Source organism: Gopherus flavomarginatus, chromosome 15 (genome assembly GCF_025201925.1).
Source record: "Gopherus flavomarginatus isolate rGopFla2 chromosome 15, rGopFla2.mat.asm, whole genome shotgun sequence".
Lineage (NCBI taxonomy): Eukaryota > Metazoa > Chordata > Testudines > Testudinidae > Gopherus > Gopherus flavomarginatus.
Genome location: NC_066631.1, coordinates 4522722 through 4550244, shown reverse-complemented (window position 1 = coordinate 4550244; position 27523 = coordinate 4522722). Strand labels below are relative to the sequence as shown.

Sequence of the window (27523 nt, the reverse complement as noted above, 5' to 3'; positions counted from 1 at the left end):
GCTCAGGCCATATAGCACTGGGGGGAAAGAGAGCTTCTGCCCCGCCCAGCCCTGCCCACTTAACCACCCAGAGGCCCTCTGCCCTGCAGCTCCCCTCCCATACAGATGGGCCGATGCCGACCCATCCTGCTCCAGTCCTAGGCCTCGAATGGTTCTTTCAATGTATTGAGTCCTGCACTGCAGCAGAGAGTGGGTGATCACTGCAGTGACATCTGCAGCCTGGGGGCCCTACTGGCCCTGGGGGGCTTGGAGCCCAGGTGCCCCTGGCTCGCAGCTGCTGCTCCCCTTGGTTCCAGCACCTCTGGAAATGCAGCCCCAGGCAGCTGGCCCTCTCCCCCTCCCCCTCCTCCTCCCCCCTCCCCCTCCCCCTCCCCCCCCCGGCACCGACCCAGCTGGGTTTGTGATGGAAAAGCTTGAGGCAGCTTAAGGAGTATCCCTGCCCTTATAAAGGCATAGTTGAGTCTGCAGTGTGTAGAGCGCAGCGTGGGCCCCACGGGCTGGGGGAGGCTCCAGCGGAAGCAGAGATGCCCCCAGACAGGCCCAAACACAAACAAGGAGCAGCGTGATGGACGTGCCTGAGTCACACTTTCCAGGCTCCCTGCTCCCGTCGCCTGCCCATATATGACTAGGAGGCACCTTGGAGTGGGAGGGCTCACTCCCCTCGCCTGAACCCCGGCTCAGCCTCCCTGGCCTGCGGCAGAGGGCTTGGAGCGGGCACCGGGGACGAGAACGCTGCTCTTGCAGGACACAGACTGAGGAAGCACCAGGCCCAGTTCACTAGCCCCCTGGCCCTGCCGGAGGGGAGCCCACTCAGCATGAGCAATGGGGCGGGGAGGGCTGCAGGAGTCGCACTGCCAGCCCTCGCTCCAGCAGCAGGCTGCTCCAGCACAAGGGGAGGTGTAATTAAAGCAGCAGTTTGGAACAGCCACCCGTGCCCCACATCCTGGGCTCAGAGAGCTGGGGAGGGAAATCTCGTCAGGGCACCCCTCCATCTGGCGGGGTCCCAGCCCGAGTGCTGCGCTGGGGTGCAATGTCCTGTTCCTCTCCCTGGCCCTCATTCTAGATGCTGACACTCAGGCAGTGTTTCTGGACAACCCTGGCTGAGCTCAGAGTCAGTCTGGCTAACAGGGCTCACCCCTTGGTGCCCTGACATCTGGCCTGCTCTCTGGGAAGAGGGGTGTGTCCCCAAGACCCCCACCCCAAGGATGGCAGGACTCACCCCCCCTCCCTTGACCTACTGCACAGCTGGACCTGGACATTGCCCTGCCCGCTAGCCCCCAACTCAGCACAGCGCAACCAGGCCCCTCGCTGCCCCCTCCTGCTGAGCACGGCCAAGCCGGGGCTGGGCGGTAGATTGAGAGGAAGATTCTCACCATCGCTCCCGGGGGTGTAAATAGGCTACGACTTTTTGGTTTTTACCAGCCCCTTCTGGACCAGGCAGCGATAGAACTCCTGAATGTATGTGTACACACACTTCCAATCCGGCTCGCGCATCCGGACCATGTCCTCCACGTCGAGCAACTGCGGACAGTCTGCGTGCTTCCTGGGGGCAGGGGGAAAGGGGGAGCGAGTGATCACAGCCCAGTCGGGGAGGGGGGTGGGGGAGAAGAGAGAGAGAGAAAGAGAAACGTATCAATCCAATTCACATTCCCCTGGGGCCATAACAACGCTCCAGTTCACACATGCTCTGGGGAGGGTGCGCATTCCCGGGTACCGCTGTACTACTGCCACGGTGAGACTACCAGGAATCGGGGCTACACGAGCACAGCCAGGGGGAGTCAGAGGTGCGGGAGTGTGAGGTCCAGCGTGAGGAGATCCAGAGCGGAAGAACAGAGCGAGACAGAGGAGGAGGAGGAGGAGAGGAAGGGAGTGAAGTGCTCTGGCGCCAACCAGTGGTTGAGGAGCGGATTCCAGAGCGGAGCGGCTCTCTATATAGCTGCGTATATAGATGGGGTGGCAGAGGGGAAGGCCCGGTTCCCTCCTCGCCTGGCTCCGCTTGGAATCGGTGCAAGAAAGCTCACCGAGGGCTGGAGGGGGAGGAAGGGGAAGGGCCACCTGGCTTCCAGGCCGGAGGGATCGATTGCTCTCATGGTCCACGCACCAGTCCCCGTTAAGGCAAAAGGCATAATTAATAGGAAGGCGGAAGTCCCAGGCACACACACCCCGCACACCACCGCTCACTGTACCCTGTGCGGACTAGACAAAAGAGCGCGCGGGCCTGGAGAGCTGACACTCACGCACCATCTGGGGCCTCCTGGCCCCAAGACGTCATCCCCGGCAAGGCAGCCTGCACGGGCCAAGGGAACTCAGAGATACCCTCCAACACACACACCCCAGCCTGTGGAGACACTGGAGGAACTAGCCTGCCTCTGGCTCTGCGAGGGTGCAGCCAGCCGCTGAAGGGAAGGAGGGATAGGTGGATGGATGGATGGAGAGACAGAAGGAAGGACAGGGGCTGACACTCAGCCTCCAGCTGGACCCGCTCCCTTTTCTCAGCACCCCAGGATACCAGAAGCGAAAAGGGGGACCTCAGGAAGCTGCACTAGCCCCCGAGACGGGACTCCGCCCCAAGCCCCCTGGGCTGCAACACTGCACTGCACCAGGCCCCGCCAGCCCTGCCATCCCCTCCCCACTCGACGCCAGTCAAGCCCCAGGCAGCTTGAGAGGCCTTCACCTGCACAGGTTTTGCTCCAGCATTCAAGCGGTTAGAAGAGGGGGACAGTGGCAGGGGAAGGGGCTCCGTGCACCCAGGGTTAGCCAGGGAAGGCCGGCCACTGTTGGTGCTCAGTGGCATGGTGGGGTAGCAGCTGCTGGTTATGGGCAAAGAGCTCTCTGGGGAATCATTCAGTCCCTTGTGAAGGCTGCTCTGGGGCCGTCTCAGCGATGCTCAAGGCTATAGGGCGAGAGGAGTTTGACCCGACATCTCTGCACTGAGCATTGGGCTGCGCTGGCTTCCCATGCACCTGCACGGACGTCGCTTTGCCCAGGGTCAGGCCAGAGCAGCCACGCACGGCATGCTGGGAAGCAGCAGAGCCGGCCCGAGAGTCCCAAGCACGTGGCAGGGCAGCAGGGAGCTGGCTCGGCCCGGAGGAGAGGCAGCCCTGGGGGCACTTGCTGCTTCCCTGAGCCAGCCTTAGCAGGGCAGCGCCATGCTCCTGAGCCAGTGGAGCGGGAAGGGCCCCTGCCTTGGCCTGCACGGTGCAACGGGGAGGGGTACGTACTCTGCCGAGGAGAAGGCCACCTCAAAGTTGCGGCGGCGGTTCTGGGGCGTCAGCTGCGTGTAGTCGAAGGCCTGGGGGAAGAAGTTGTGGACGAGGGCGCAGAAGGCCATGCCGTCGCTCCAGCTGGAGGAGAAGTTCTGGATGTCCACGTGCTGCGGGGCAGAGGCAGGGTCAGGAGAGGGAGCAGGCCCAGAGGTGGGCAGGAGCCGGTTTGCTCCGGTTCACAAGAGCCGGTTGTTAAATTTAGAAACCGGTGTAGAACCGGTTGCTAAAGGGGTGGGTGGGTGGACACACTCCGGCCCGTTGGACCGTCCAGTCCAGCCCACCTGAGCTCCCAGCTGGGGAGGCTCCCCCGGCCCCTTCCCTGCTCCCTCCCCCCACAGAGCCACCGGCACCAGCGCTCTGGGCAGCTCTGCAGCTCCTGCCGCTTTGAGCAGCATGGTAAAGGGGCCAGGCCAGGACTGGGAGGAGGGGTTGGCAGGGCCGCCCAGAGTGGGGGGGGCAAGAGAGGCCCCCACAAGAATCTCTGAGGCTCCCCCTGGCCCCACCCCCCCGCCTTCCTCCTCAACCTCCCCCCCCCCATTCCCTGTCCCCAACCACCACCCCCACACACACTCCCTATCCCGGGGACTCCCTGCCCCTTATCAAACCCCCCCAGCCCCTTACCACGCCACTTATCCCCGCCTCCCCCCTCTACTGGATCCTCAGCGGGCTGGGTCCAGGAGTGGCCCTGTACAGCACTGCAGCAGCGTGGCTCCAGGGGCAGCTCAGGTCCACGTGGTAAGGGGGCAGGGCTGCGAGCTAGAGCAGGCCGAGCGGCAGGCGCTCCTGGACGCGGCGCACTGAGGCTCCAGGAGAGGGGGATGGCGGGGGGTAAGCGGCACGGTAAGGGGCTGGGGGGGTTGGATAAGGGGCAGGGAGCAGGGAGGTGTTGGGTGGGGCAGAGGTTCAATGGGGGCAGTCAGAGGATGGAGAATGGGGGGTTGGGTAGGCGTGGGAATTCTGGGGGTCTGTCAGGGTGGTGGTGAATGGGGTCAGGGCAGTCAGGGGACAGGGAGCAGGGTGAGTTGGGTAGGGGGTGGTCAGGGGACAAGGAGCAAGGGGAGTTGATGGGGGCAGTTGGAGGCAGGATGTGGGTTGGGGTTGAATGAGTTGGGGGGGAAGAGACAGGCACGTGAAGCTTGTACTCACCGCACTGTTCCCTACCGGGTCTTCGGTGGCACTTTGGTGGCGGGTCCTTCACTGGCTCCGGGTAACGGACCCACCGCTGAAAACCCGGAGCAAGTGAAGACCCCGTCGCTGCTGCCGAAGTGCTGCCGAGGACCCGCTAGGGAATCGGTTCTTAGGATTTTGGGAGCTCATCCCTGAGCAGGCCCTGGCCAAGAGCCGAAGGGGATGGGGGAGCAGGGTAGGGACTAGGGGTGAAGGGGAGGGGAAAGGAGAGCCCAGCCTGGCCAGGAGCTGTAGCAGAAGGAGGGTGGGGCGAGCAGCGCCTGCTGCTCGTAGCCCCCCTAGCGGTGCTAACTTTCTAATTGCAGAAAACTGGATACCCTTGCCCCACCCCTTCCCCAAGGCTCTACCCCCCCCTCACTCCATCCACCCTCTCTCCTGTCACTCGCTCTCACCCACTCTTGCTCACCTGCTCATTTTCACCGGGCAAGAGGTTGAGCTGTGGGAAGTGGTGCGGGCTCCAGCTGGGGGTGCGGCCAAGAATAAGGGGGCTTGGGGTGCAGGAGGGGGCTCCGGGCTGGGGAAGGGGATCGCAGTGTGGGAGGTGGTGTGGGGTCCAGGAGGGAATTCCGGGTGTGGGCTCTGGGCAGCGGCCGGCACATCCCTCCTGCTCCTAGGCAGAGGGGCCAGGTGGCTCTGTGCCTCTGCAGCTCCCATTGGCCACAGTTCCCAGCCAATGGGAGCTGCAGAGTGGGCATCTGCAGGTGGGGGCAGCACACAGAGCGCCTCTGGCTGCCCCTCCGCCCAGGAGCAGGCGGGACATGCTGGCCACTTCCAGGAGCCAGGCAGGGAGCCTGCCAGCTCCACTGCACCGGCACCACTGCCAACCAGATTTTTAACAGCCTGGTCAGTGGTGTTCCAGATCTGGCAACCCTAGCCCCGAAGGATGGGGGGCAGGAAGTGGACCCAGCCTGGCCAGGAGCTGCACAGGAAGAGGGGCACTGACCTCGTAGCCCCGGGTCTTCGCTCTGCACCAGTCCAGCAACATCTGCTTGATGCTGTTGGCGTTGGGAACGCCGAAACTGGAGGAGCGCTGCACGGCCACCCGCGACATGGCCGGGCTCGAGGGGCTGCAGGGAACACACGCACAGCATGTTGGTCAACTGCCCACAGTACCGGCCCACCCCAGCCCAACCCTGCCCCGGCCGCACCCGGCGCCCTCACCTCCCGCTCTCCTTCTCCAGCTTCTCGATCATGGCCTTCCGCGCCTGTGTGGCTGACGTCTTGGGCAGGCTCTGAGCCTTCAGCAGCTCCTTCTTCTTCTCGGCCTGGCGCCGCTCCAGAGCGGCCAGACTGCCCTGGCGTGAGCTGCTCTCGTCCTCACGGTCAAAGATGCTAGGGGAGGGAGAGTGACAGACTCAGCATGGTAGGGGGTCTCTGTTCAGCCAGGTCCCAACAGCGCCCCGGGGAGGGAGTGCAGGGATCTTTTCAACTCCACCCGAGGGGGCCCCAAGGAGCAGCTGCAGCTCCCCAGACTCAGCTGCAGGCCCAAAGGTCTCAATGGGCCCCCAAACCAGGGGAGAATCTGCCTTCGTGTAGCAAGGATGACACCACTCAGGGTCATGGGAGCCTTAAATCATTGGGGTCTGCACAGTGCTCAGAGATCCCCGAGTGACAGGCCTCGGGTTCTCCAGGCCCTCCCACAGTGCACTGGGCACTCAGCCACGTGGGACATCACAAGACTCCCAAAGGCTAACACCCTGTGGGGGCTGCTGGAAGGACACGTAGCAGGCAGCAGGCTGGGCGACAGCAGCTGCCCTGGGGCGGTGGAGGGTAGCCAAGGTCGCTGACTCTTGGGGACACCCAAATATGGTGAGTAGAGGCCTGTGCCACCCATGGACCCCAGCAGGTGGGGGCAAGCGGCCCAAGGAGCTCGGGCAGCACACACTGAGCTGCCACGCCTTTCTCCACCTTCCCCTGGGCACGGGTGTGGGCGCGCTCCTCAGAGGGCACTGCCCATTCAGCAGGGTGTCACTCACCTGCCCACCTTCTTGGACGAGGAGCTGTAGGAGGATTTGGTCTGGACAAATGTGCTGCCATCTGCAGAGGCAAGGAGAAGAACCTCAGGTCACTGGTGAAGGAGGAAGTGGCAGCTGTCTTTTCTCTGTGCCTGGCGCTGCCCAGAGGTGCCACAGCCTGCTTCCGCCAGGGCCCAGCGCCAACGGGCAAGTGGCTGCCCTTCCCCCCCAGCCCAGGGCTGAATGCCCAGTGCCAATGGGCAAGCAGGTGCCCCCAGAGGAAGGAGGAATTGCCACCAGGTGGCAGGAGAGTGGGCCAGGAGGGGGCGAAGGGCCCTTACTCTCCGATCTCTTTGTGTAGCTCGACTCCACTGTCCTCATACGGGAGGTTTTGGTGCCATCATCTGCAAAGGGAGGAAAAGACAAAGAAGGATCAGCCAGGGTGGGGCAAGACCAACACCTACAGCACCCCCTGCCTCCAGAGAGGGCAGGGCCAGCGAGCCGCCGTGGCTGCAGAGAGGCAGCTGAGTGAGGCCAGCGCGTCCCGCAAAGGCCAGGCCAATGGGTGTGTGTGCAGCAGGCTCCAAAGACAACAGAGAGTCCGGGGCAGAAGGAGGCAGGGAGGCCCGGCCTGAGGGCAGGAGATGCAGAGAAGGCTCTGCCCCAGCCTGGAGACAGGAGAGAAGAGGCCAGTGGCAGCGAACGAAAGGGGCAGAGGCAGTAAGCAGCCAAGGCAGGCTTGTCTGAGGAGAGAGCCACTCAGCCGGAGCCGGGCCAGGCCAAGTGCCAGAGCAGCTGGTGGAAGTGCCCACGTGGCCAAGCTTCCGTGTATGCCGGAGAAGGCAGGTGGCAACAGGAAGGAACCGTAAGGGCCAGGACTCCTGGAGCCACAGGCGTAGGAAGCAGGGTGCAGCTGAGGACAGGGCACACAGGCTGATGGGATAGAGAAGAGTCCCAGCCCTGGGGGTGCTGTGCTGGACGGGAGCCCTCCCCTGCTGGCTGCTGGCAGAGCCCCCTAGGCAGGGCTTGCTGGAGGGCCTGGCTGCCTGAGCTCATGCCAATCTGGGCAGCAAAGGAAGGGACAGGCGAGGCCAGGAATGGCTCCTGCCAGCCAGTGGGAGGCCCAGCTTTAACAAAGGGCTTCAGGGGCCCTGTTGCAGACCCTTGGCCACCCCAAATTCTCCATGCCTGCCATGTCGGGGGCCGGGCTCACTGGGGGCTCCCCATGCAGGTCCCAAGGTGCGTGTAATCCTGTGCCCCAGGCCCAGCTCTCCCTGAGCCTGCCACAGCATTGCTGGCATGTCCCTGGAGAGCAGGGGATTCTTGGCACAGAGGTTGCACCTCCAGAGCCCAGCAGACTCTCAGCAAGGCAGAGCACATCAGCGCTGGTGCTCTCAGCGGCGTGGAGCCAGGCCCCATGGCTGCCAGCTGTCCTGGAGTGGATGGGCCCAGAGGCCTTTTTTCAGAGTGAAGCCCAGGCAGCCAAGCACTGTCTGCACAGGGGCGGCGAAGGACAGAGAGAAACAGAGAGAGACTCCAAGAGTAGGGGCTGCGCCTTGGGAGATGATAGAGAAAAGGTAAGCAGAGACTGGCAGGCACCCAGAGACAGCCCGTGCTAGGGTGGCAGAGATCAGCAGAGACGGCCCTGTGCCAGGGTGGCAGAGATCAGCAGAGACGGCCCTGTGCCAGGGTGGCACAGAGCGGGCTGTGCTGGGCGTGAGCAGGACCACGCCGTGAGACCAAGCGGTAGCGCCCAGTGGCCTTGCAGGGCCCCTTACTGGACTGGACGAGGTGCTCGGTTTTGGTGAGCGTGTGGCGGGCCGAGCCATCAGCCGACTGGGCGCTCTGCCGAGTGGTGTTCTCGGTAGCACGGCCTGTCTTCCCCGCCGCGGCCTGGCTCTTCACCTCCTGCAGCCGCTGGCCCCGCTCCTTGTCTCGCTGCTCTGCAAATGCACGCGGGGGATGGCGTTAACACGGAGATGAGGGCACCTGGGCGATGGATGCTGCCCGGCATGGAGCCACCACAACCTCTCTGGGGTGCTCAGCAGCCCTGCCCTGTCCATCCTCCGCGACACGTCCAGGAGTCAGGGCATCACGGGGAACTCCTTGGCCTGACAGAGCTGGAGACAGCAGGAGGGACAGGGCCATTTTCCAGCCAGGCCCCTGCTGCCCCTCGCCCATGATGCTGCCATGCCAGACGACTCCAGGGCTATGGCACTGTGGAGACTCGCACACAAGGATCCGCAAAGGCTACAGAGCCTGCCTGCCTGCATCGCCGAGCCCCTCCCTGGAGGAGGGCCCAGACATCCCCAGGCCAGTTCAGGTTTCAGTAGCACGGCTCCTGGCTCCCTGACCCACTTCTTCTGCTTCCATTCTACAGCCCTGCCAGCCCGCTGCCAGGGTCAAGGTGCCACCCCCCAGCCCACCCGGGCCCTTGGGTGAGCCCACAGCTCCTCCCCCACCAATCCTTGGAGAACCATGAGCAGCTACCTCTCTTCCTCTGGCGCAGCTCCCGCATGGCGGAGCGGATCAGCCGTCGCTCCTCAAAGTCCAACGTCTGGTCCAGCTGCCAAGGCAAGCGTGACACCAGCAACCTCAGCAACCGCGGCCTCACCCCCTGCCCCACAGCCGTCCCCAAACTCCACCGTGGCCTCACCTTCCCACCATGCCCCACCACGGCCTCATCCCCATCCTGCCCCACAGCCACTCCCAAACTCCACCGCGGCCTCACCCTCCCACCATGCCCCACCACGGCCTCACCCCCATCCTGCCCCACAGCCACCCCCAAACTCCACCGCGGCCTCACCCTCCCACCATGCCCCACCATGTCCCCACCCCCATCCTGCCCCACAGCTGCCCCCAAACTCCACTGCGACCTCACCCTCCCATCACAGCCTCACTCCCATCCTGCCCCACCAAGGCCTCACCCCTATCCTGCCCCACAGCCGCCCCCAAACTCCACCGTGGCCTCACCCCCATCCTGTCCCACCATGGCCTCACTCTCATCCTGCCCCACAGCCACCCCCAAAACCCCACTGCCCCCTCAAACCCAAGCCACAGCCCAGCTGGGGTAGCTCAGTAAGGGGCAGAGGGAGACAGGCCCAACGTACCATCTTATCCAGCACCTCCTCCTCCTCGATCCTGCTCAGCTCCTCAGCGCTCAGCTTGCTCCTCTTCTCCGGCTCCCTCGCCTGGGCCTTCTCCATCCCATTGGACAGCTCCGGCTCCGGAACCGGCACCTGGGGCTGCTCCACCAGCTCCGCCTCCATCTGCAACAAGAGGGGCCCATGTCAAGAACCTCCCAGCTCCAGAGCGCCCTGCCCTGCTGAGGGCCCGGGCAAACCTCACACGCACAACCCCCGGTCCCGCAGGGAGAGCAGCTCTGGATGCTGCCCCCGGCCATCAGCCCCAGCTCCCAACCCTGGGCAGATGAGCCGGGCGCATGCCCACGGGCAGCCAGCGACTTGGTTTTACACCCCTAGCAAAGGGCAGCTCCAGTACTACCATGCCCTCAGCGCCAGGCTGGGTATTAGCCATGGGCTGACGAGAGGGAGGAGCGCCACCTGCTGAGCTGCCAATGCCACTGCCTGACCATCTGCCCCGCTCCCGCTACCCATCAAGCCAGGCCGTACCAGTGAGCCCAGCAGAGGCTCCATCTGCCAATCCTCTACGGCCACACGACAGGCTAAACAGTCCTGTCCTTCCCTAGCCCCCCTCCCACTAATCCCCCCAGCATCCCATAAGTAGAGCTCTGTTGGGGGGCAGCCCTGACCATCTCCACATGCAGAGGGGACGTGACTGACCCGAGGTCACCCAGCAGGCCAGGGCAGGAGCAGGGAATAGAACCCAGGAGTCCTGGGCTTCTGCCACTGAGCCACATGTGACAAAGCGGGAATTTTTTGTAATACTTTTAGGACATCAGTTTGTGCCTCAGTTTCTCCTGTGTGCTGGACCGTCACCAGCAGGTGGAAAAGGGCTGTTTGCACTCTGGGCAGGCCACTCTGTGGCCTAGCTGTCTGGCCCTTAGATCCAAGTTCAATGGTGCTCTGGGGAACACAACAGAAGATCCAATTACCCTGACACTGACACTGAGCAAGCAAGGACCCAGAGGCACACAGACTTCCCCACCTCTCAGCAAGGGGGTTGCCCAGCATTTCCCAGCTCAGAAACAGGGGTCCAGAGAGGTGTGAGCTAGGGGACAAGTGTTGGCTGCTAGTGGCAGTCGAGGGGCTCTGACCTGGTATTTGGACCAAGGTCAGACAGACGGAGAGCGAGAGTTCACTACAGCTTGGCTGGGGCACAGGTTGACCCAGAACGGACGACGCTTTACCCCTCATCCTCTTGGCTACCCTAAGGACATCCTGTGACTAATAAACCCGACTGGCTTGACAATGCTGCGAGTGTTACGGCACAAGCTGGACGAGGTGCATGCATCCCCCAAGAGCGGACAAGTCCCCCTTGGCTGTCTCAGCGGGACTCGCTGACCAGAGCTCACGGGTGGAGCAGAGGGGCTGCAGACCCAGAGGTCCAGCCTAAGGAGGCGGTGAAGCAGCGTGGCTTCCCCTGGAGGAAGTGAGAGATGCCGGGGCTCTGGCCCATGGAAGGGTTCCTCCCAGACGCTGATCCAAAGCTGGCCCTAGCTTTGATCCTGTGGCTCCATGACACCATGGCCATCACCCCACACCACCAGAGCCCGGGGCAGACGTGCTGCTCCTGCAGGCGGGTGATTCCTTCCCTACCCTCCCAACTCCTGCTCTCCGCCTCAAAGGGTGTGCAGAACCCTGCAACGGGAATGGAAGAGCCGAGGACAAAGCTATTGTCAAGATTCATGGCATGAGGGTCCATGCAGCCCATCTGAGCTCCCCAGCAGTGAGTATACACATCAGGCAGCCCAGTTACACCCAGCGAGCAATGGCTGCCCACAGCAGGCAGGCCCCACTGCCTAGTGAGCAGGGGGGCTGCCCGGGCAGCAGGCACCAGGGAGCGGGAGCGGTCAGGGCACGCCTCTAGCTCCAGCACAGGATTTCCAGGAGGATTAAGGGGCTTATCGGAAAGAGGATCCTGTGCTGGGGATCAGGAGCTGCCCTGGCAACTAGGCAAGCCCAGCCTCTTCTGAGCAGTCATATGGTGCCGGCTCCTTGTCAACACGACCCCCAGCGAATGCAGCCTGGCCAGCCGGCCAGGCCCAAAATAGCACCACAAAGGCCTGTGGATGGGGGCTGAGACCACATCTGCTTGGCTCCATTCGCACCCCCTGGCAGAGCAGCAGGGCCTGGGCACCCCTGGCGCTGGCCAGCTGAGGGGCTGAGAGGGGACAGCTCACAGTAGTCCCGTTGAAGCAGGGTGCCCCCATGGCAGGAGCGCAATGCAGGCCAACATACACAGCAGAGCTGCCCTCTGGCTCTAGCGTGCTGAGCATGACGGCTGGCAGCGCGGCCTCTCTCACTCTGCCAGCAGCTCGCTGGGGGTCTGTTCTCTCTGGCTAAAACACCAGGGGACCAAGGGTTGGGATCTCCCAGCAGCCCTTGGGGCAGGGGCCGACCCGATGCCCAGCGCCCTTGGCAGAAAGCTGGCCTCTGTGGCCACCAGGGCTGGTGGTAGGCAGGCAGCGATGGGAGGAACCAAGCCCAGGGCAGGCCCTGGTGCTCAGGCAGACTATCCCTGCAGGGCCACACCCAGATCCAGGCGGCCCACGCCCCCCTGCCCAGCAGCCAGGGGAGATCTGCCTCACAGTGACGCAGCAAGGAGCTCTGACATGTCCATGGTGCCCCAGCACCCATGGGAGAGCGCAGCTCCCTGGCTGGGCTCGGAGCTGGAGTAAGGAGACCCCAGGCCAGCTGTCCCTGCAAACAAAAGCGGGCAGGCAGCAACGCCCAGCACAACAGGCTGCTCCAGACGGCACGTCAGCAATGCAAGGCAGGCGGCCTGGATTGGCTCCGGGTGATCGGAGCCTCGGCTGGCACAGGTCTCCCCCAGCAACCCCCAGCTGTAATCTCCTGCCCCAGTCCCAGCTAATCCCCCGTGAAAATGCGCCTGCCTGGCCCAGCAGCAGCTGACCCCAGCTCTGGGGCTCCCCCACTGCAGGAACAGCTTCCCTTTGCCCAGGGGCCAAGGCTTGGGGAAGGGCTGACAGGGGCCTTGCACAGGGACACCTGCCCTGGCCCCAGCCCCAGCAGGGGGGAGGGTATGCGAGGTGCCGGCATTGGGCATCCAGAGTAGATTTTCAGACCAGCCAGCAGGGGCAGGCCAGGGCTTCTGCCCAGAAACATCTGCCCACCCCTGCCTCCTTCCCCCTTGGAGGGAAGAAGGGACCCAAGACACAGCCAGCCAACGCTGCCCGTGGGATGGGCTCTCGGGGAAGCCGTCCACTGGACAGTGTGGGCCTGCCCCCCTGCCTTCCCCTGCCCGGAGCCCGCACACTCACAAAGCTGTTGCTCCTGGAGAGGTGCACAGACGACTGCCTGCGGGTGCTGGAGAAGGTGGGCGGATGGGCCACGGGGCTGCTGGGCTCTTCAGTGCCCGCAAAGTGGGCACAGGGATCTTGTGCCTCCAGGAAGAGGGTGCTGGGGTCCTTCTCCTCCAGATCCCGGGCTCCCAGCCAGAGCGTGAGCACCTCCAGCTGCCGGCCGAGGCGAGCCTGCTCACCCCGTAGCACCAGGTGCTCCTCCTTCAAGTCATTAAGGGCACTGGCCAGGGGCTGCAACTGCTGTAGCGCCTCCTCCAGGCGCCTCTCGGTGGCCAGCCGGAAGGCCTGGAGGTCCAGTTGGATCTCCTCCATCGTGGCCTCCCGGGCATTGTCCAGGCTGGGGAGGTGCACCCCCGGCATGGTGCTGGCTGGGGATGGACACGGGCACGACAGGGCCCTTCGCTGCCACGCTGCAGGCTTCCGGGGCGAGACACCGTGTGGTCAAGCCCCTCTCACGCCAGCTCCGGGCGGTGGGCTCTGCAAGCTCCCAGCTCTTTATAGGGGCTCTCGGGCGTTGCCCCTCCCCGGGGCGGAGACCACCAGCAAGCCTTTGTGTTCAGCCCAGCTATTCTTATCGCGCAGGCCGAGGCCTGGCAGAGGGGCTGACACAAGAGCCGGGTGGGGAGGTGCTGAACTTGGGACAGTTCCCAGCGCAGGCCGGGCAGTGATGGACTCGGGCCAGGTGGCCAAGCCAAGGGAGGGGTGGGGGCACGCACTAGGATATGCTCCATGTGGAAGCCACCTGCCTCCCCACCCTCACACACAGCCTGGGCTCCCCCCGAGCTGCCCACCAGGGGCTCGCCCTCAGCAAATGGGGGAAGGGGTCAGCCAAAGCACAGCTGGGTAGAAAGGGGCATGGACAAAGCAGCCCAGCCCCTGCCAGGCCACCCCCCCCCCCGCACGACACACACCCAACTCCCACCATGCTGCTCCCTCAGTACACCCCCCACCTCCCCCAGCCCAGCCCCCACCACACACCCCCAGCCCCCGCCATGCTGCTTCCTCAGTACACCTCCCACCTCCCCCAACCCAGCCCCCACCATGCAACCCCCACCACACACCCCCAGCTCCCGCCATGCTGCTCCCTCAGTACACCCCCACCTCCCCCAACCCAGCCCCCACCATGCAATCCCCACCACACACCCCCAGCCCCTGCCATGCTGCTCCCTCAGTACACCCCCCACCTCCCCCAGCCCAGCCTCTGCCATGCCACCTCCACCACACTCCCCCAGCCCCTGCCATGCCACCCCCACCACACACCCCCAGCCCCCACCATGCTGCCCCCTCAGTACATCCCCCACCTCCCCCAGCCCAGCCATGGCACTCCCCACTGCACCCCCTAACTCCCCCAGCCCAGCCCCCACAACCTGTCTGTGACTCCCCCAGACCAGCCCCAGCTGTGCCACCCCCTGCACCCCAGCTCCTACAGGCCAGCACTAGTGTCCCCTCCCCACAGCCTAAGGAGTGGGAGTCAGGGCCCTCAGCACACAGCCCTACAGTTCCTTTGGGGAGGGGCAGCCTCCCAGCGCCACCCATGCCCATCCAGGCAGTGTACCCAGCTCCCATCCTGCACCCTGACAGTGCCAGCCCCTGACCCCTTCATCAGCGTCCCGTGCATGGATCTCACTCGCAGGAGGGAGGCCTCCACCTGGACTCTGGGCCAGCACTGCCCAGCCTGGGGGCAGAGAGAGCACAATGCACAGACAGGAGGTGGCTGCCGGCCCAGGCCAGGCCCCCCTACGCTCCATGGGCCATAGGGGCAGGATTTCCTCTGGGGCGGGGTAACAGACACAGCCCACCCCAGCTTGGGGTCCTCAGGGGGTCCCCTTCTTCACCCTGGGCCCTCCCTCCCCATGGCCTCGGTGCACACAGCCCAGTGCCAGCGTTGGCAGGGACGCTGTTCCCCCCCCGGGCCCGCTCCACCCACCGGAGCCAAACCTCTCTGCCTCACAGGCCACTCCCCGCCAGCTGCTGCCGCCCCACGGGGGCTCCGAGCAGGCTGCTCCAGCCCCACCGGCTGACTCTGCTCTGACACCAGCTGAGCTCCCGTGAGCACCTGGCAGGGCTGGTAAATAAAGCATCAGCCAGGCAGATCGGGTTCCCAGGCAGCGAGCAGCAGCAGGAGTGAAGCGCCCACCCTCAGCCTGCCCCCTCTAGGGCCCAGGAGCTCACAGTGCCCTCCGCAGGGGCCCCTGGAATAAAGCCCCCCCCCAGCAGCCACACGGCTCACCCTCCGCATGGGCACCTGAGAGCATGGTCCCCTTGGACCCCCGCCCAAGCACCTGCCGGCCCCACAGCGTACTCCATGCCCTTGGCCACCCATACCTGGAAGGGGTCGTGGGCTGCTCCTCCTGCCCCTCTCCCCTGCGGACAGCCTCGGCGCCCACCTGGCAGCTGCGCTCTCCCACCGGGCAGACCCAGCTCCGTGCCCTTCATGCTAATACCTTAATGAGAGCTGACGGGCGAGCCCGCACTGCAGCCAGGCCACGGGGCCACGTTACCTCATTAGTGCAGGAGAAGCCACCCCCCCTACACACACCCAGCAAGAACTGTCCTTGCCGAGAGCACGGCTCCTCCCCCAATCTGCCCTGCAGATGCCCCTCAATCCCGACCCACAGACCCCCACTGCTCCCTCAGAGCAGGGCTCAGGAGCACCAGGGCTGTGGGGTGGCGGCTGGGCTGGAGCCCATGTGGCTGCTCCTACGGGGAGCGCCCTCCCTCCCCCAACCGTGTGGCCCCCGCCGGACCTGGACACAGAGCGGCCGAGCTGCAGACTCAGCCAGAGGTGCCTCATGTACCCTGCAGAGGGATGGGACAGCTCAGCCCCTCCTGCAGCTCCAGGAGCCGTGTGGGACATGACTCTGGTGCTGCATCTCCTGGGGAAGGGGAGATGCAGAGACCTGTGCCACAAGGGGGAGCCACCTACAGGGGCACGTGCCAGACCCGGTGCCATCCTGGGCCCCACGGCCGCTGGGTCCCTAACAACACTGCAGCCCGGCCCCGATGCCTTTGTTTTTCCTAAACACTGCAACACGCCTGAGTGCTCTGCATTACCCTACATGGCCAAGAGTGCCAACCAGGCCAGCTCAGGTCCTGGCTGCATGCGCCCACCCTCTGTCTTCCCACTTGGGGGCACACACCTGGCCACATGCGCCTGCCCCCCGCCCTGGGGACATGTCCAGCTGCACACGCCTGCTCCCCTGCAGGTTTCCCTTCACTGGCTCAGCTCCAAGGGCCGCCACCCTCCCCCCAACACACACACCCCCCATCTCCTCCCCTGGTACACACACCTCCCCCTGCAGCCAGCCCCCCGGTACACGCCTGACCACACGCAGGAATCCCAGCTCCAAGCAGCCGCCTAGGGGCTAGGTGGCCACTCCCCGACACCAGCCAGCTCTGACCCCCTAGGAGAAGGAAGGCAGCAGAGAAGGGTACGTTCTCCAGTCCTCCAAAGAATCCCACTCTGGAGCCATGATGGGCAAGGTCTGGCCCAGGTGGCTCCATGCTGTGCCCAGCAGGGTCTAGGGCAGAGGTACCATCCCGCACTCTGGGAGGACTCTGGGGTCCTGTCCCGTGGCTCATGGGGTCACTCAGCCCCCAGAGTGAGGCCAGGATCCCCAGAGGGTGTGGAGGGATGGGGACACACTCCTCACGCTGGGCTGCCACCCTGACACAGAGCACACCATCACAGAGCTCCTGGAGTAACACTGCTCGGACCTGGCCACCAGGGGGGGCAGCTATGACAGCTCCCCACCAGGCACTTGCCGGGCTCAGTTGTGAGCCCCCCCCCCCACTTGGCAAACACCCTGGGGGGCTGGGGACAGGCCTGGCCCAATCCCAGCAGGGAGCCACGGGGCCCATAGCCAGGCCAGGGCTGGATCTGGCTTCACAGCAGAACCAGTGGAGGCCCAGGGACTTGCTTCCCTCCCCACCCGCTTCGCACAGCCTGAGCGCCCCAGTGCCTGGCACCGGCTCTGTGCCCCCCCAGACCCAGCCAGCCAGGGCTGGCAAACTCCTGCACCTGCCGGCTCAAGGGCTGAAGCATCCTTCCGTTGTGCAGGGCAGGGCGATCGTGCTGGTAAAGCGCCCGCCCTCAGGGACAGCCTGCACCGGGCACGAGGTGCCCAGGTGGGGGCATAGCGTGCGGCAGGGCAGGACTCAGACACCTGCAGGGGCAGCAGAGCCCTTGTGTGCACCCAGGCCCGCGGTGGTGGGGGGCTCACCTTGCTGGCTGTGGTGACCCTGCTGGTGCCACTAGCGGTGCTGCTGCTGCTGATCTGGATGGGTGAGCTCCGCAGTCCCAGGGTCAGCTCTAGGAAGGGAGGGCACGAGAGGCTGAGAGCCAGCCAGCATCGGGCACGGCTAGCTCAGCACATCCCCCCACCCCCAACACTCACACCAGCACCCCACGGAGCCACCCAGGGCTCGGACCCGACCCCCATAACTGCGGAGCCCTAGAGGATACAGCCCCCCACCCTCTCAGAGCCCATTCCCCCAGCGCCAGGGCTCACCATGCAGAACAAAGCCCACTCCTGCTGATGGCACAGCTGGCCTCTGCACAGGGAGAGTCCAGAGACACAGGGATCCCCAGCCCTGGCAGGGGATTCCCCCTAGGAAACCCAGATTCCCCAGCAGGGGACCTGCCTGCTCCACAGTGACAGACTGAGGCCCCCAGGCACCCACAGCGAGCTGAGGCGCTTCCCAGCTCTGGGGCAGGACTGGGAGGGATCCTTCCCCGGGGGTGAGGACCCAGTGCCCGGGAAGCTTCCCACAGCCCTTCGGCTGGAGTCGAGCCTCCCCTGGCTGGGAGAAGGGGCAGCCAGCCCTGGGCCCATATAGTCCAGCTCCAAGAGCGGGTGGAGGCTCTGCTGATTTCCCCGTGAGCCCCACTGATCTGCCCTGGGGAGAGGGGGAACCATGGGACGGCTGCTCAAAGGCATCCTAGCATGGTAGTCAGGAGGGGGCCAGGGCTAGGCTGCACCCCCACACGGCTGCAGAGCCAGCCCCACCTGGGGACGCTCAGGAGAGGCTGCCCTTTGCTCCCAGGAGCAGAGGCATGAGACACGCACGTTGGCAGCTCAGCCCTGCCGCCATGGCAGCTGTGGAACCTACCTGTCCGCTGGCTGCCCGGCGCGCTCACAATGCGGCTGCTGTCGGGCTGGGCCCTGCCATCCTTGATCTCGATGGTGAAGAGCGTTTTCATGGCGTCCTCGTCCCTGGCGCTAGCCTTGGTGCCGCAGGCAGGAGGCTGGGGCCGGGCCGGGCTGCTGGGCAGAGAGGCAGCGTGCTGGGTGCCAGGCTCCTCTGTGCAGGACGAGCTCCCCACGGCGTTTTCAATGGGCCTCTTGGGGGACGTCAGCTGGCCGCCCTGCGATTGGCCAGCCTGGCTCCTCCCCACAGAGCTGCCCTCCTCTTTAGGACAGGCTGGGCCCCCAGCCATCGCAGCCTCTGCCTCCGAGGAGGAGGTGCGGCGCTCCGTACGGCTGCTGGCTGGGGGGCCCCCCGAGCCCTCCTTGGCTCCCTGCAGGGCAGCATGGCCTGGAGGCGCCGGGCTGAGTCCGCACCGGGGACCGATGGGTAAGTCTGCTGTGCGCTGGGCACCCTGGGGGCGCAGGAGCTGCTGCTGCAGGACCCAAGAGCCTTTGCCAGGGCTCTCCCACTTCTGGCTGCAGGACCTGGGACCAGGCTGGGCCAGGGAGTCCGAGGTGAACTTGCGGACGCGCTCCCGCACCGAGTTGGCTCTCTGGAAGGGCTGCTCCCGTGTGGGCTCTGGAAGGGGAGACAGGAGTCGAGTGAGGATTCGAGCCATTCATCTGCCTGTGGGCACAGAGCCTGACTGGCACTGGTGTCCTTTGCCCAGGAGGGGCCACATGGCATCCCCACCCCCAGCTCAGTCAGGTTTCAGGAGGACCCTGCCAGCCCATTACCCCAGAAGGGGGAGCAGAGAAGCAGCCTTGCACCATCTCTCACGCCCCTGGGACAGGTGCCCTGCCCCAAAGGGTGGCTGGCATGCTCTCTGGAGAAGCCAGGGCCAGGGCCCCTTCCCACCGCATCCCTGGAGCGGCAGCAGGCAGTGTCACAGAGAGCCCCTTCCGGGGCTCCTGTTGCATGAAGGATATGGGGCAGAGCACAGGCTAGGGGAGGGGGCGTTACCTGTGCTGCAGGGAAAGCCCACCTGCAGCGGGGAGAACGGCGCAGATGGCATGTGGGCGTAGCGGCGGAGATCCTGGCGGGCAGGGGTTCCTGGCACATGATCACTGCCCGGGGAAAGCCCACCTGCAGCGGTAGCCATGAGCGTCCGCCCTGGGAACCTGGCCCCAGGGGTTACACTTGGCCGAACCAGGACCCCGACTCTCCATGAGCACAGATAACAGTCCTGTGCCGCCAGGCACCAGCGCCCCCATGCCCTCCGCTATGACGGTCCTGTCACACAGCCTGGGCCAGGGGCTAGTCCAGCAGGCGAGCTCCAGGCTCAGCCCAGCAGGCGATGCTGCCAGGGCCCAGCCCTGCAGTGAGAGCTGAGGGGAGGGGCTGCCTTGGGGGCTGCGGGAGACATCCCCTTGCCCAGAGGGGCGATCACAGCTGCCGCAGTGCGCACTGTGCAGCTCCTGCTCCACACGCAGCCCTGGCACTGTCATCCCCAGGACCCCCCGCTCTAGGGCAGGGACACGAGCACCACGCAAGAGCCAGGCTCTCACAGCGGGACGCTGAGCCCACCTCTGCCAGGCTCCGGCCCAGCCAAGCAGTCACCCTCTGACGGCTGTTGGGGAGCCTGGGGGCTTGACCCACTTCCACAGGGGGACCCTCTTGGCCATGGAGAGTGGCTTGAAGTGATGCACGGGCGGTGCCTGTCCCAATTCTGGGCAGACCCCAGAGCTCTAGGTATCCAGGCCTCCTCCCTGCCCCTCCTGCACCCTCCCGCTGCCAATTCTCACCCAGCCTTGCTCAGTGCCTGGGGGCAGCACCTGCTGGGCCTTATTCCCCTGCCCAGTTGGTGAGGGCCCCTGCCTCACGCCCCGGCGCAGGAAGCTCAGGGGGGCTGTCACAGAGATGACCCCCCCTGCAGGGGGGTACTGGAGAAGGGCTACGCACAACGAACCCTGCTCCGCCTGGGAGAGGGAACCCGAGAGCCTGTCCTGCAGGGAACTCCCGACTCAGCCCCTCCCCAGCCTAGCGGAGAGCCTGGCAGGTTGAGTCAGGGGAGCAGGGGGGGCTGCCCAGGACCTCAGCTTTTTCCTCCAGCTCCCCAAGTTGCAGCAGACACCAAGGGGGGGGAGGCCCCGGAGCTGCCTGGCGCAGCTGGCCCACGGTAAGAGTCGAAGCGTGGGGCAGTCCCTGAGCTGGAAGCCCAACTCCCCTGCTGAGATGCCTCCAGCCAGCAGAGAGGGGTGGAGGGCCAGGAGAGCCCAGAGCGGTGCCGAGCCGCCCGCCTTATTGGGCTAAAGAATGTAAAAGGCCAGAGTTTGCTGCACACACGGATTCCCTTTCATGGCCCTGCAGCAGTCCAGCGAGCAGGCAGGGGATGTCAGCAGCAGCAGCCCGGCCCTGCTCCCACATCAGCAGCTGATGAGCAGGGTCAAGGAGGGGTCACAGGCCTGGGTCACAGGGACACCGGGGGCACCCCCTCCAGGACCCCACGCAGACCTGCACCAGTCTCCCAAGGCACCGCCATGTTTGTGCCCCCTGCCATCGGTCTGGATTTTGCCTGGGAAGCTTGTCCCATCCCGGAGGAGGGGGGGCGGTGGAGGGTGGGTGCACATCCCCCAGCTCGAGCACAGATCCAGCTCTGCCCAGCCAGGAGCCCAGAAGTTGGTCACAGAAGGCTCAACTCCTTCAAATAGCCAGACTGGAGCAACGAGGACACAGGCTGGCCAGGAGCGCTGGCAAGGCCACGCCGCCTCCCCTTGAGGGCAGCACTGAGCTTAGAGCCCACAGCGCCACCCACTGACCTGCCTTGGAGAGTGGCACAGCTCCACCCACCCGTCCTCCACCACCGCAAGGAGCTCCAAGCCGTTTCTGCAGCCAGCCCAGAGGGAAGCACCACTGTGGGGGAAGGGGTTGGGGGGGGGGTGCAGCATCCCCAAACAAGGCGGTTCACAGCAGTCACACTGGAAGGGGCACTGCTGTGGGGAAGCTCACAGCCCCAAGGAGGAGACTGACACAGGGGAGCTCCCAGAACTGCCCACACAAGCACCTCCAGCAGAAGCACTGCTGGACGTCTGCAAAACACCTCCAGAAAGGGGTCCCGCCACTTGCACAAGTCAACGTGGCCAGCACGGAGCTACTGCGGAGAAGCTCGCAGCGTCACTGGAGAGGGGGCACTGCTGCGGAGAAGCTCGCAGCCTCGGTGCCCCAGCATACAAGGAAGCCCTCACTTGATGCAAGAAGGTCCTTATGCAGACAGCCCATGTACACTAGTGGGCACCAACTCCCGGCACAGGCTCCCTGACCACAAGCCCCGGCCAGGCACAGCTGGGGATGGCTGGCGGGAGGGGCTGGCGCTGTGCCTGCGTCTTACCAGCTCGCGTCTTGTTGGCAGCGCTGGCCGGCTTCTCGGGCGCTTGGCTTTTGACACAGACGCTGACCTAGGGGAAGGGGGAGTTGGGGGGTTAGTCCCAGGAACTCCTCAACCTGACAGGTGCCAGATGGTGCTGGGTAGTGCCACCTGGCCCCCCTCCCCCAGCTCTACCCACCCCCCTCAATCCCACCACACAGTCCCTGATAACCCGGCCCCAGCTCGGGTGACCAGACGCCCCGATATGTAGCTGTTTGTCCCGCGTCACGACGGACCTTTGGTCAGGAAGCAATTTGTCCTGATATTTCGTTCCACCGGCAGCACTCGGCTCCCCCTCACCCGCCACTGCTCTGCAGCAGCACTCGCACCCCCCCCCGTTGCTCCACCAGCAGCACTCAGCTCCCCCCCCCCCGCCACTGCTCCGCAGCAGCACTCGCACCCCCCTCATTGCACCACCGGCAGCACTCGGCTCCCCCCCCGCCCGCCACTGCTCCGCCGGCAGCACTCTCACCCTCCCCCACCCATTGCTCCACTGGTAGCACTCAGCTTCCCCCCCCCGCCACTGCTCCGCAGCAGCACTCGGACCCCCCCCCCCCCCCGGTGCTCCACCGGCAGCACTCGGCTCCCCCCCCGCCCGCCACTGCTCCGCGGCAGCACTCGCACCCCCCCCCCCGTTGCTTCACCGGTAGCACTCAGCTTCCCCCCCCCACTGTTCTGCCGGCAGCACTCTGCTTCTGCCTCCCGCCACCCTCCCTTGCTGCTCTGCCAGCAGCACTCGGATCCCCCCCCGCCCCGCACTGTTCCGCCAGCAGCACTCAGCTCTCCCCAGCCCCCGCTGGCAGCACTTGCCTTTTTTTTGCTCCACTGGCGGACCCCCCCCCCCCCCCGATGTGTCCCGACATTTTCTCCCTCTCACCTGGTCACCCTAGCCCCAGCCCCGCTGATGCGCCCCACTCCTGACCTGCAGCCCCCTGCCATGCCGCTCTGGGACCCTGGGGAGGCGAGGAGGGACCTTGCAAGGCGCAGGGTAGTTTTATGTTGCTGATAAAGGGGGACGTGTTAAGCCCCAGACTCATTTCGCTCACGTCCTGTTTCAGGCCTGGAAAGCGGGTTCTAGCGGCCAGCACTCGCAGTGCCCGGCTCAGCCCTGTCACATACAGCCCATGGGCACCGCACTCCACCTGCCGGCCCAGCAGACAGGGCAGCCACAGCCCGTTCCTGGGCACCCCCCGTCAGGCCCCCCAGGAGGGGCAGCTGTCCCGTTACCTGGCTGCTCCAGCTCCCGTTGCTGGGCAGCCTCTGGTGAGTCTCCTCCGCTGGGCAGCTGTCGCCCGTGGTTGCAGGTGCCTCTTGCTGCTCTGGCCCGCCCTGGCTGAGCCCCCCACTGCCCCCTGCCTCTGGCTGGCCGAGCCCCTCGCCATCCCCTTCCTGTGCACAGGGGCTGGTCGGGCTCACGCAGGGCTGCTCTGCCCCTGGGCCGGGCTCCGGGCTCTGGGAGCTGTGCTCCGGGGGCTCGGCTCTCTGCTGTGGCTCCAGCTCCGAGGATGAGGAGCAGCGCGGAGGATGCAGCGGGTCCAGGAGCAGCAGGGTCCCCGAGGCCAGGTCTGCAGGAGAAAAAACCAGCTTTTTATGGGGGAAGGTCACCCCAGAGTCCCCCCCCACACACGCACACACAGATAGACCGCCCCATCAGCCCCTCCCGAGTGAGATCCCCACTGGGGCAAACCCTCTCTCACCACTCCCTGCCGCACACCAACTGCCATGGTCCGGCCCTGCTTGGCAAGACCCCTGTTCAGGACCAGCAGCAAACAGCGTGCTGCCCTGACCACACACTGCAGCCTGGGAAAGGGGCGGCTGCCCCAGTCCGATGCTCCCTGCCAGGGAGAGAGCAGGCAGACCCTACAGGCCACGACCCCATTGGGCAGGGCATGGCAGGGTCCCACCCACCCCATCCCACTGCCCCTGCATGACCAGCGGAGGAGAAGGCTCTGTGCCCTCCCCTCTGGGCCCCCAGGCTCTGCCCCGGTGTGGGACGGGCCGGATGCAGCGCTCCGGGGCAGGACTTTGCCTATGGAAATCAAGCCCCGGTGGCAGGATTTACATGGACTCACCCTGGGCATCCGGTTTCTGGGGCTCTCCCCTCTGCTCACTGCGTAGCTCCCGGATCTGAGCCCGGATGTGCTCCTGCTCCTCCAGGTCCTCTAGCTGTGCCCAGGAGACAAGGGCGTGAGTGCCAGGTCAGCCCGCCCACTGCCAGTGCCCGCCCCCCCCCGACAGGACTGAGATGTACAGGCCACCCCCTTACATATCTCCTCAGGAGCCTGGAGTAAGCCCTCAGCAGCTTGCCATGCTCCTCTGGGGATGGGTTCAAATCCAGCCCAGGGAGGAAGTGGCTGGAAGACCCCAGGGTGACGGAAAAAGGGCTCAGGCAAGCTCCCACTCCCCAAGCCAGCCAGTCAGCCCTTCTCTCAAGGGGGTGGGAACTGAAGAGCCCCAGGAGGCTGATCTCGAGGGCTCTCTGAGGGCTGGCGGGGGGCCAGGTATGCAAGGCAGGACCAAGAGGGGTAGAGGGGTGGGTAGCTGGGCAGGGGAGGGTACACGGGCAGGCCACTTGGCAAGGCTGGCCCTGCCCCTGCTGCCTTTATCCTGCGGGAAGAGAACTCCCCCCGAAGCCCCAGCGCTCGGGTCACACAGACAGTGAGCGTGTGGGGCAGCTCTCGGGCTAATGCCCGCAGGCCCAGGCACCATCCCGCAGCGTCCCACAAGCCCTGGCCAGACAGAGGAGACTTCAGGCTCGGCTTGTCTCCCTCCTGCTTTCAGGAAGAAAGCCTCAAGGTCCCCTTGGCACAAATCCCCCGCTCACGTCACTGCCCAGAGCAGCTGTGGGAAACCCACCCCCCCGGGCTCAGGGATGGCAGGGTGGGACCGTGGTGATTACCCATGGGGCTGTGGGGTCCCAGGGTGCCCTGAGATACAAGAGGGAGGAATGGCACCCAGCGACAGTGGGCAACCTAGAGGGCACCGAGATGCATGGGGGGGGGGAGCCTGGGACACGATGGAGCCAGCCCAATGCCCAGCATATTTGGCACATGGTGGGAGACTGCCCCCAAGTGCAGCGATAGCACATGTGGGTGTGGGTACATCCCCGGCTCACTGCAGAGCCCTACACTAACCCTCTGCCCCAGGCCTCCCAGTTCCTGCAGGGCCCCCCAGCCCCACACCTCACCGACGAGCTACCCCCTGCCCCACTCACCACAGAGCTGCCCCCATTCGCACTCTCCTTCCCCTTGGAGGCCAGTGGCTCATTTTCCCCTTTCCGGCTGCTGTGGGCTCTCCCTGCCGAGGCTGCAGCTGGAAGGGAGGGAGGAAGGAGCCGGTTAACAGGTAGCTGGCCCAGGGCAGGGCCAGGCTAGGCCTGCGCAAGGAGCCAGGGGAGGGGGGGCGTACCCTCAATCTCATTGGCCCGCAGCTTGCGGATGGCGGCCCGGATCAGCTTGCGCTCCTCGTACTCGCCGGCTCCTCGCAGCTGTGGCAGAAAGGGACACGACACGGACTCTCAGCTCCACAGCCACCCCAGGCTCCTGGCACGATAGGGGAGGGAGCGCCCCCAGCACCAGGTCCAGCCCACCCAGGTTTGGCTGCAGCCCATTCCCACATGAGCCAGGCCGGTTCTGCAGCCGCCAGAAACCTGTCACGGTCTACGATCCGCCAGGCACAGTGCAGGCTCCCAGACGACCCTCTGCCGCTGCTCCGTGCATGGGCACCAGGCTTGCCCTGCCATGCCAGGGCCAGGAAGGGAGGGAGCACAGAGCAGGGGTTACAGTGGATGGTTGGGAGCCAGGACTCCTGGGTTCTAGTGACAGTTCTGCCACAAACTCCCCACGGTACCTGGGGAAGGCAAGTCCCTGCCTTGCCTCAGTTTCCCCATGGCTAGGTGGTCAGGCGCTACCCCGGGGGAACAGTGCTCCAGACGCTCTCACTGAATGCTGCCTACTGGGTGCAAGGGTGAGAGGTGCAGCACCTGCTGGGGAGGTGGTCACACGCCACGCAAACTAGCCAGCAGCCTCTTCCTCCCGCCCGCACCCCCATGCCAGCGGGAGACCAAGCCGCCTGCATCCTCCCCACCGCCCATCCACCAGAACCCTGCAGCCCTAGACTCAGGTCCCCTTGGCGGGACACCCTCCACTGCCCTGCTCCTTCAGCCCTAGGCCCCAAAAGGGAGACCCTAGAGCGTGCCAGTCGACAGCTGGCTCTGCCCCACGCTGCCATACATATGGCTCTGCCCCAGCCATGCCCAGGTCGTGAGAGGTCCCAATCTCAATTGCTCCTTTGGCACTACGGCAAGTACCCACCCTGCTCCTGGCACCAGGGGCTCCATGCCCGCCCATCTCTCTGTGCCTTGCCAGCAGCCTGACGGCACTGCTCAGACAGGGTAGCTGATGGGAGCAGAAGGTGACGGGACATGGCAGCTGGGTGAGCGGAGGAGAGCGAGCAGATGGGGGAGGGTGCTGACGAGATCAGGGGACCCCCAACCAAAGTGTGCGAGCAGTAGCAAGGGTACAGCAATGGACCCGCACCCTGGCCTGTTTTACTGAGGGGAAACTGAGGCACAGAGAGGGTCAAGGACATGGCCTGCCCAAGGTCACACAGCAAGTAAGGGGCACAGCTGGGAACAGAACCCAGGAATCCTAGCTCTCCATCTTGTCCTTGGCTGCTCTGATCACAGGAAAGGAGAGGGAGTGGCATGAGCCGAGCTGGAAGGCAGCAAGCACCCTGGCTGGCACTAGATCCCCCCACCCCACACCTAGGGCAGAGCGCAGACCTTGCTCCCGGAATGGAGCCAGAGCAGGGTCAATCCCTCCCCCAGAGGGCAGCCAGCAGCCCACGCCCTGGAGGGCAACTCACCAGAGCCGTCAGCTCCTCCACATCTGTGATGGAGTCAAGCTTCCCGGAGAGCAGTGCCAGGGATTTCTGCTGCTCCTCCTCCAGCTGCTGAGACCTGCAGAGAGACAGTCTGACCAGGGGCACGAGGCTGCTGGCAAGGGATAAGTGCCCCACCTGGTGCAGGCTGGGGAACAGGGCTGCCCCCCAATGCCAGAAATCCGAGTGCACGCTCAGCTTACTGGGGGTGCAGGCAGGGAGGGGCCAAGACAGCATGATGCCAGGATAGGGGCACTTCCCCTAAGCCGAGCTGTAGCTTCTCCTCTGTGGGAACCAGGGACGCAGAGCAAGTCTGCAGTCCAGGGGCTGCCATCCCAGCCTGCCTCAGCCCACACGGGCCCTAAGGCAGGAGGAACAGGCATCCAGGGAGCAGCGTGCAGCGATCACCGGCCTGCCTGCCAGGGCACTGCCATCCCTGCTGGGAGGGGCAAAGACTCTGCTCCATAAACCAGACCCATTGGGCCGGGGTGGGCAGCACACCCCATGCCCCCGCCCTGCACTCACCGTAGCCAGTTCTCCTTGTTCTCCTGCCGGTGGCTGCTGCGCTCCGAGCGGAAGCGCTTGGATGCCAGAGCCTCCTCGTCCCGCTCCAGCTCCTGGCGCCGCAGCTCCCGGATGGCCGAGCGGATCTGGCGCCGCTCAGCGAGGTCCAGCGTGGCCTCCAGCTGAGGAGCAGAGCAGAGCGGGGAGGTCACCCGGGACGGATAGAGCCTGCTATTTATCCAGCCCCTTCTCCCAAGGGAGCTGCGGTGAGTGCCACCCCTGCGGAGCGCCCCATCAGCCGCCCCCCCACCCTCCGCCTGCGCTCAGCACAAAGGGGTTGTTTGTGCCACTGCGCTAGCTGCACGGGAGCGTCACAGCATACACTGCAGGGCACTGTCCTCTCCTTGCCAGGCAGCGTGTGCCCTTGGCACACAGCCCGCTGGCCCCAGCACACAAAGCAGAGGGTGCCTACACAGCAGGGGCACTGGCATGGCTGGCAGGGCTCTCAGAGGCAGCCTCACAGATGCACGTGCCAACAGGGACAGAGAGCAGGGACTGGGCAAGAGGAGGCCAACGGGCTTTTCCCGACACTGCAGCTGGCAGAGCCTGGGCAGGGAGCAGAACGCAGAGGCAAGACTTGGGCCCACACTGTCCAGCTTCAGATCATGCCGCATACTCTGGGAAGGAAGGAAGCTGGCAGCACACGCCA

The 27523-nt window shown here is 65.2% G+C and overlaps 1 protein-coding gene across 4 annotated transcripts in view; it reads right to left on the bottom strand.

Annotated features, from left to right (window-relative positions):
* Positions 1 to 27523, bottom strand: part of SMTN (smoothelin) — a 50573-nt gene that overhangs the window by 6526 nt on the left and 16524 nt on the right. For 2 of the 4 annotated variants that reach the window (XM_050923711.1, XM_050923713.1), the window contains exons 3-19: positions 26836 to 26996; positions 26296 to 26389; positions 24838 to 24916; positions 24644 to 24741; positions 23502 to 23595; positions 22657 to 22994; positions 21394 to 21460; positions 17988 to 18644; positions 17099 to 17187; positions 9520 to 9678; positions 8900 to 8975; positions 8188 to 8352; positions 6751 to 6813; positions 6431 to 6491; positions 5616 to 5786; positions 5398 to 5521; positions 3222 to 3373 (exon numbers count right to left, since the gene is read on the bottom strand). In XM_050923711.1, coding sequence (XP_050779668.1) covers positions 3222 to 3373; positions 5398 to 5521; positions 5616 to 5786; positions 6431 to 6491; positions 6751 to 6813; positions 8188 to 8352; positions 8900 to 8975; positions 9520 to 9678; positions 17099 to 17187; positions 17988 to 18644; positions 21394 to 21460; positions 22657 to 22994; positions 23502 to 23595; positions 24644 to 24741; positions 24838 to 24916; positions 26296 to 26389; positions 26836 to 26996 — 2648 coding nt within the window. Of the gene's footprint in view, positions 1 to 1373; positions 1544 to 3221; positions 3374 to 5397; positions 5522 to 5615; positions 5787 to 6430; positions 6492 to 6750; positions 6814 to 8187; positions 8353 to 8899; positions 8976 to 9519; positions 9679 to 17098; positions 17188 to 17987; positions 18645 to 21393; positions 21461 to 22656; positions 22995 to 23501; positions 23596 to 24643; positions 24742 to 24837; positions 24917 to 26295; positions 26390 to 26835; positions 26997 to 27523 lie in introns of all 4 variants that reach the window. The other 2 variants (XM_050923714.1, XM_050923715.1) reach the window with 2 other exon arrangements.